The sequence below is a fragment of the Castanea sativa genome, chromosome 3, assembly GCF_040712315.1.
Source record: "Castanea sativa cultivar Marrone di Chiusa Pesio chromosome 3, ASM4071231v1".
NCBI lineage: Eukaryota > Viridiplantae > Streptophyta > Magnoliopsida > Fagales > Fagaceae > Castanea > Castanea sativa.
In genome coordinates, this window is record NC_134015.1 from 979,433 (window position 1) to 988,201 (window position 8,769).

The following is an 8,769-nucleotide window of genomic DNA, read 5'->3' on the forward strand; positions in this document are numbered from 1 at the left end:
TTTTAGATATTTTCGGAGTATAGTGAAATTGTGATTCCTCCTCTTAGGGTCCGTTTGGATACAGCTTATTGCTGAAAACTGAAAACTGAAAACTGAAAACACTGTACCAAAATAATTTTTAAATGTGTGAATAGTGCCGTGGGTCCCATTTTTAATTTTAAAAAATCTGAAAAGTGAAGTTTGTGGGTCTCGTGAACAGTACACGGGACCCACAGAGGTGCTGAAAAGTCAACAAAATCGGCTACTGTTCATGCACAGTGCATGAACAGTAACCGCTGTCCCCCCTGAATCGTGCATCAGCAGAAGAAAAAAAAAAAAAAAAACGCACAGACGCGGACGCAATAATTTTCATCCGTATCCAAACTTAGCCTTATATTCATGGTAAACCATAGCATGAATTTAATGATACTTACCATAAGTGTGAGAGGAAGGAGTATTATCCTTCACTAGTGTTTAACCCGCACAATGCGCGGGATCATTTTATAATTTAGATTCACCTTTACATCACTCACACCATATTTGATAGGTTTGACCTTTTGTGTTGTATATAAGATATGCAAAAATAATTCATTATTTTGACTTTGCATGTCATCAATTAATTTGATCCATCTGTGATAGACCAAGCACAATAAGTTAATAGGTTTTTGTATATTTGGTTTCATTACTTGAAATTAGAAGCTTTTTAATGTAGCACCTATAAAATGCATACTCATAGCATTCTCAATTTTCATCAATCTTGTATTCCCAAAATAAGGTTGCACTGAACAGTGCGTCAATCTAACGGAGACAATTGAATTGCAATTTACACTTATAACTGAGTTCAAAATTAGAATCACATATATTACAAAACTTAAATTCATGTTTATATAAGAGTCTTAGAATGCTCAGATTACAAAACCATAGCCTAAATTAAATATCTCATAATCTGAAATAAACCAGAAAATTAAGTAAATAAGAAAAGGGTATAAGCATTTTTTATGCTTCCAAGTCTTCTATTTCAGCAACTATTTTCTATTACGTAAGAAAAGTTATCCATCCAGTCTTTTAGGAGGTTATTTTGGCATAATTTCCTTTGTGACTTTTAGAATGTCAAAGTTGATGTGGAGCTTTATTGCCCATGTGAATGACAGTCGATAGTTACCTACAAATTTTTTTAATCAGTTAGGCATTAACATTTGTCATGTTTTCATTTAAAGTATATGAGAATAATATCTAATAATATTTAAAAGAATAGTTAAAGAAGCAGATTAAAGAACCAAACAGATATAAAGAATGCAATTACAGGAAAATACTCCCTCAACACAAATCTATCCTAGTAAACCACAAAATCCACACCCCTTCTTGAAAAAAATTGAATCACCAAAGTACTTTACATCCTCTTTACCAAAATAACAGACAAATAACCAAATACTTATAGTGAGCAGGCCCAAGTAGGGGGGAAAATCCATGAATATGCCTATTAGTACCACAAATAAAAACATCATTTCAAATCTCCATAAAATTTTTGCAGACAGGGAAATTTCCAAGTAACCCATTTGATAGCCTATTTGCTAAAGGTGAGACAAAAAGATAGAAGTTAGCTTATTTTCGAAAAAAGCTCGTTTTGGGGTTTTATTTAAAAATAAAAAGGGTGAGATAAAAAGTAAAAAATCTGGTTGCATACATTTTAGCCTATTCCCTAGCGTACTCCACCCCCCAAGAGCATGTGTTTTGGGTAAGTAATTGCTAGAGTGTGATGCACTATCACAAGGTAGTAAAAACCATGTCTTGTAAACCTGCATGAAAGCCTTACCTGCAGTAGAAGTAGTGGTAAGCAAACTGAACAGATAAGAAGTTAGATATACCTTTGTGCATGATTTTTTTGTAATTCTTTTAGGCTATATCGTTTTCATTATTGTGTGCAATAAAATACCATTACTTTATAATAATAAAAAACAGTCACGATATGATCATGAACAATGTGGTGGTCTTTAAATTTCAATAGAACACAGTAATACATAACCCTTTAACTTATGGAGCACCATTCAGTTACATAAAATCTTTTTTGATACATACCATTCAGTTCCATAATTAAGCATACCATATTTACAAAATCAGACAAAACAGATTCAAGAGTGTAAATGTAGGACACAAATAAACCAAAGCAAATATATCAAAACCAAGTAAAATACATAGCATCAATTAACCAACTCAAGGGCTCATAGAATACAACCATTATTTGGTAAATAACACGGAAATTTCAAAAGGCACGTTTGTTTAAAACTCCCAAACTCCTTGAAGTACAATAGATGTTCACTTGAAAATAATAAAACAGTTCCAAGGCATTTAAACGATATATGGGAAGTCAAAATACTACAATATTTTAAAAGGAAAGAAAAGAGAAATAGGGATTAAAACAGGTAGGGAAAACCAAAACTCCAAATGACAATTTTAAGATTCTGGTCTTGTAGTTTCCAAACAGTAACATTTCATCATATAATATAAAGATACCATTTGCATCAGCTCCTTAAACTTCAGAAGAATCACCAGGCCAGTACTAAAAGACTGATGCACCTAAGTAGGATCTTCAAAATGAATAAGAAAGCATAAAAAAAGATTTCATGATAACAAATGAAGATTTTTAAGACCATATCCTTTACAGAAAGGGTTGAGCTGATAAAATAGTAAAATATATGAGTAAATTAAGTTCAAAAAAAATTATGCGGTTCTATATGTAATCAAGATTGTGGAAAAAATTATTCAATAAATCGTTAAACCTATGAATTCCAAAGAGAAACCATCCTTGATAAAAGTAAAATATGAAGAAATAATGGTGGCACAGAACAGAAAACAGTTTGAAGAATTTGCTAAAGATGTAGTTTAATATGTAATGAATCACTTACCTTTGTAGAGAAAAATAAACATCAAATCCATGCCATAAGAAAATTAGTAGACATGAAATCCATGTGATAAGAAAATTAGTATTGAAATTAGGGAGCAAAAGGACAGAAACATTGAAGTTGTACTAAACCTGGTGAATAAAGGCAGAAGATGATTGCAATTCAAAATATCTACTGCAATTAGTCATATGCAAAAGAACCCAACATTTGCAAATCAGAGGGCATAGAACCAAAGTCTTATTAATCGGATTTATGGATTTAACAACACATAAAACCATTTTTTTAAAAAACCAATTACAACAAAACTTAAATCTCACCATGAAAACATAACAGAAGTAACAAAAAAAAAAAAAAAACCAAAAATTGAACATGCATAACTGAATGAACAACACATTCATCACAGGAAAAACGACGTCCAAAGGGCCTAAAAAAAATGGAACATAATAATAACAAAAGCAAATATATTGAATTGAACAAAAACAAAATTTCATCAACACAACAATCGACGAACAGAACTCAAGAAATTGTAAAAATAAATCAAAAATTAAGGAAAAAGGTAGCAGATTGGCAGCAGTGGAGACAGAAAGGCAGTTTAATGTTCAATACCTTTTTATTCTCTATGTTCCAGGGTTTAATTTTTTTTTAAATCAGAGCAACTACAAACGAAAAACTTTAAATATATACTGCAAAAACCTTAACAACAATGGCAGAGAAGAGACATGGGAAACAAAAATATAAAAAGGGGAAAATATTTCAACAAAAAATTAAAAACAACAGAAATGAAGTGACAGAACTTTATTTTTTTGGCAACACATAAATCCATTTTCTTCAACGTATCTAACACAAATATGCAAAACCAAACCAATTCTAACCCAAATACCTTAATATATAAACCAAAATCTAAAATCAAACCTGAATTAAAACCAATCTGGCCAAAATACTCAAAGCCAAAACCTAACGGAGAAAGAAAAAACTTTACCAATAGCGACCCTTTGATCTCTCTATTCGCACCTTGTGGCGTTTCTGTATAGTGGTTTTGGTCGTCTGATAGGGGTGTTAAGGCATTGGGGAAAGCCAGTTTTTCGGTGGCTGCAGACGAACGGCGGCGGCGGCACCATGAGATGTCTCTCCTTCTCTCTGCGCCTTACAAACCCTCAAACTCTCTGTATCTCTCTCGATCCTTTTGGGTTTTTATATTTAGTTAACCGGTTTTATTGAATTGTTAAGTTCAGTGCGTAAAAGCTTAACGCAATAACTTTGCTATTTTAAGTTTACTGAAACGTTGCACCGTGTAGGTCATCTGAAACGTATGACTATTTTTTTAAAAACTATATACGTGTCTGAATTTTAAATAGGCAGTTATCTTATTTGTCAACACGTCCTTAAATGTAGGAACCAATTTTCTCTCAGCTTCGTCTATTATATATATAGATATATAGATATAGATATTCCAAGAGTACCTAAGAATTATTCGTTCTTTCTAATCCTAATTTCCTAGAATCTTGGAAAGGCATATAAAAAAATCTCATAAACATTGATGGTGCATTTCTGGAGTCTTTACTGCAGGTTTTGAAGGTGGAAACTTCCAATCTAGATCATAAAAGATAAAACCATGCAATTAAAGTACGTTTAAGAAGTGGTTATTTCAAATAAATTGAAGATATGGTTTCAAAATTTTTTTTTTTTGATGAAATGGGTTGAACCAACCTAATAAGTATGCCTATAATACTCGTGGCATTTAAAAAATGCCAAATAATTTTTTAATATTATTTTAATGGACATGACAACATTTAACATGTCAACAGTGCATTTCGTTTGCCACGTATGATATTTCACTTAATGGGTTGACAATAGGGACCAAAATAGACATGATTTTTTGTTTTCAAGGATTGAAGTATGCGTGAAATCAAGTTAGGGACCAAAATGAGAATAGATCCAAAATGTAGGGACCAATGTGCATTTTCGCCATAATTTAAGATTTAAGTTTATTTTTTTAATTTAATTTAATTTTAAAATTTTCTGACATGGTTTTTTATTTATTTATTAAAATGGTAACGTGTAATTATCTAAAAGCCAAATAAATTTTATAATTATTATTATTTTACATATTCTAACTCAACATGCTGCACTTGATCATAGAAAAAGAAAAAGAACTATTGAAGTAATGTAAATTGTAAAACAAAACACGTGACAGCCCCATTCACGCCACTTTTTTTACTTATCCAAATTTATTTATTTTTTTATTCAAATTGGGACTCAAATTCTATACTTCCTCTCTCCGTCTTTAATTTTAAGTAATATTACACCACTTAACATTTTTTAATTAAATAAAAATTTTAACAAATATACCGTTAGATTACATTATCTTTGTATATTCTCTATACTTACAAAATTTTAAGGTGATCAAAAATTAATAGTCATGTCATCGATCAATTGTTTAAATTCAAACTTTTGTAGTTTAAAATAATGCATAAGAGATGAATTTATCGATCGAATGGTAAATAGCATCCAATGAACATGAAAATTGGCATGAATGTTAAGAACATATAGAACATGTAATTCAATGGTGGGATTTTCAAAATATGAATTCTTTAATAAGTTATTAGCTGGTGTAAAATTGCTTAAAGTTATGTTAGGTATAACTTGAACACAACGCATATATATATATATATATATATATATATATATATATATATATATATATATAAAACAAAAATACATCTCTTTTGTAGCTAAACTTGTCTTCCTTTTTTACCTATTGAAGCCACTTAAAAAAAAAAAATCACTTATTCCGACTTTTTTCCTTACAGAAATTCAGCCCGTGTGACTCAAGTTCTAAGCAAATTAATAATAATATGTACGCGCTTGTGCGGCGCCAAAACCTTTCCGCATCCATTATATTTGTTTTTCTCCTTTATATGTTATCTTTCCACAGTTTGAAAGTATGAATTTTTGCTAAAAATCCAAAATTTTAATACTTAGAAAGAAAAGAGAAAAGAAATGTCAAAAAGGAAGCAAAGCTATAAATTTTCAGGTACATTTATAACCTAAACACTTTTAGATTGAATTATTTTCTCATGTTATTTTGAGCAATCAAATTAGATCTCTAAATTTTTTAATTTTTTGATAAATCTCTTACTTTGATTGTTAGTAACTCTGGTTGGGCTAATTTTGCTTCTTTATTTTAATATATGAAATATATATTTTGTAGTTAATTGAGATTGTGGAGAATCTTAAATGTGATAAAGTCCGAGGAATTCTAAACAAACTCGTGTTGAGGTAGACTTTGAATATCAAATTTTTTTTTTTTTTTTGATTACCTTCCTAAAGAATAAAGATAGAGATCAAGTTTGAATAACATATCTACAATGTGGACCTTCTCGACTAGTTGACCATACTTTCCACAAAGAGAATTTGAAAAAAATAAAGTGTTGATTTAATTCAACATGGTTCAATGAATATAAGGATTAAATTTTTTATTATTGTCTTTTAATGTTGTCCCCTCGAGCTGAAATCCTGACTTCATCACTAACTAGAAGCAAGATAAAATGATATGCTATTTTCTTATTTATGTTTATTTGATTTTTGGAGATTTAAGCAATTGATAATGTAATTTTGTTGGATCTTAAACTCAAAAGCTCAACCTGAGCTCAAGTTTCTCACGAGCTCAAACATTTTTTAGGCTTGTGTTAAGCTCGAGCCAAGCTAAAGCTTTTAATTTTTACTGACGAGTCAAGCTAGAATGTGCACTACTTGGCAAAACTCGACTTGTTTACAATCTTACCTCAAACTCAACATTGCTTAGAAGAAGTCATTTGGAATTTGAAATCAAGATCTAGAAGATAATCAGGTATGTGAGATTTTATAATAACATTGGCAAGCTAATTTTTAGACGAAATAGAATGCAATTGAATAGTGCCCTACTAAGATAATGACAAACAAGATGACAATCGATTTCAATATACTTGATACGTTCATGAAAGACTTGGTTTATAAATTTTTTTTAAATTAATTTTACAATTTCCATTAGTTAATTTAACAATGTTAAGCTATAGGAGAGGTGAGTGTAAAGTAAGATAGATTTGTGTACAACATAAAAAACTAACAGGGAAGTCAATGTAAATTCAATAAACCTAAAGAAAGGGAAGCGCGATTTCCTGAAATATATGTTCCAAGTTTGATTTTTTTTTAAAAAGCCTAACTAATAAACAATACATGAAGAAGACGTGTCCTAAACTCCCACTAAATAAGGCCATAAATAACCTAAATTAATGATTTAAAAAATGGTAAATTACAAAGTTGGTCCCTATTTTTTACACTATAACTCAATTTAGTCTCCTAACCTTTCAATTGTGTCAATTTGATCCTCGACGTTTTTAGTTTCGTATCAATTTAATCCTTGCTGTTATTCCTTTGATGGAAAAGGTTGATATGTCAAATAGAGCAATAAAAAATTATTTTTCATGCTACATTATCTGATAATTGTACCACCAAGTCAGTTAAAAAAAACCAAATTAAAACTCAAACACGTGACCACCAAAATCCCTAAAACCCCTAACTCTATCTCCATCTCTCTCTCTAGTCACCACCAACCAAATAGTGCAGGGAAGGTCTTCCTCCTAACAAGCCGATCTATCTATCTCCAGTGACATTCTATCAAAAACTCACCAGATTTTAGTTTCTTTCTTTTTGATGTTTTTATGGCTTTTTGAAGCATGAGTTCTCTTATTTTATGATTAAGGGGATCATAGATTGTGAGCAGAGGAGGAACATGGCTTAAAAAAAAAGGGGAACAGAGCTTTTTTGAAGTTTGGTGTGCAGGTGAAGGCAGATTTTTTATGGACAGCGAAGAAAATATTTGTAATTCATAAATATCACTGCTCATTGGCTTCTAACAAACCCATCACTTCTTCATTGTCATCATCACCTCTTACTTCTTTCTCTGGTGCTCGACCAAGTGCAGGTGATTGGAGAATAGAGCTTGAAGCTATGCTGATTATGAGGAAAGGAAGGAGACGATGAGTCTACTTAAATTGGGGATTTTGATGTCTTGGTGTTGGTGTTTTAAGTTTTTTTTTTTTTGAAGGAACACTGTGATTTTATTTAAGAAGCCAAAGCGGCTTGAATTACAGTGAACAGTTGTGGAGGAACATTCTCTATCCACACTGTATACTCACTAACATGTCTCACATGTCTAGCAATTTTATGGGCTAAAATATTACACTGTCTTGGAACAAAACTTAATGCAATTGATACAAAACTTTCTGCTATCATCTTGACCTCCTCTATCAGATGTCCATAGTCAGCCAAGGTAGGGATTCCACTCTGCATTGCCTTAGTTGCAATCTTGGAGTCTCCCTCAAGGATGATAGAGTTGTGGCCGAGCTCAAGTGCAAATTTGAGAGCTTTGATAGCTACTATCACTTCAACTGCCACTATAGAGTGAGGAAGAGGGAACCTGTCTACCATTGTAGCTAACACCTGACCATTTCTGGCTCGAATAACCGCTGTTGTACCTGCTAGCTTTTCATCTTGAAAACAAGCTCCATCAAAATTAACCTTTATGTCTGGCCAAGGTGGGGGTTTGCCGAGTGATCTTAGGGAGGTTGGAGTGGGTTGGTCTGGGGGTTTTGTGAGTAAGGAGCGCACAAAATTTGCCCTAAGAGACCTCACCATCTACTGGATTTGCTAGACTGGAAAAGGGTTAGAGCTGATTTGCAATGCATTCCTTCTGTGCCACACAGTCCACACAATTGTTGCAAAGAGCGCCAAGTCCTTTCCTTCCTCTACAACATATTCCACCAGCTCCTTGAAAGTGCCAAAAGCCTCTAATTTATAAAAATCCCACTCCGCCTGCTGCCCCCACACCATGCCAAGTAGAGGGCACAAC

The 8,769-nt window shown here is 32.0% G+C and overlaps 1 protein-coding gene across 1 annotated transcript; it reads right to left on the reverse strand.

The window, feature by feature from the left end:
• Positions 1–7,982: 7,982 nt before the first annotated feature.
• Positions 7,983–8,555, reverse strand: LOC142627844 (uncharacterized). The gene has a single exon (XM_075801736.1). It carries the CDS (start codon positions 8,553–8,555, stop codon positions 7,983–7,985), a length of 573 nt encoding a protein of 190 aa, XP_075657851.1.
• Between the last annotated feature and the right edge of the window lie 214 nt (positions 8,556–8,769).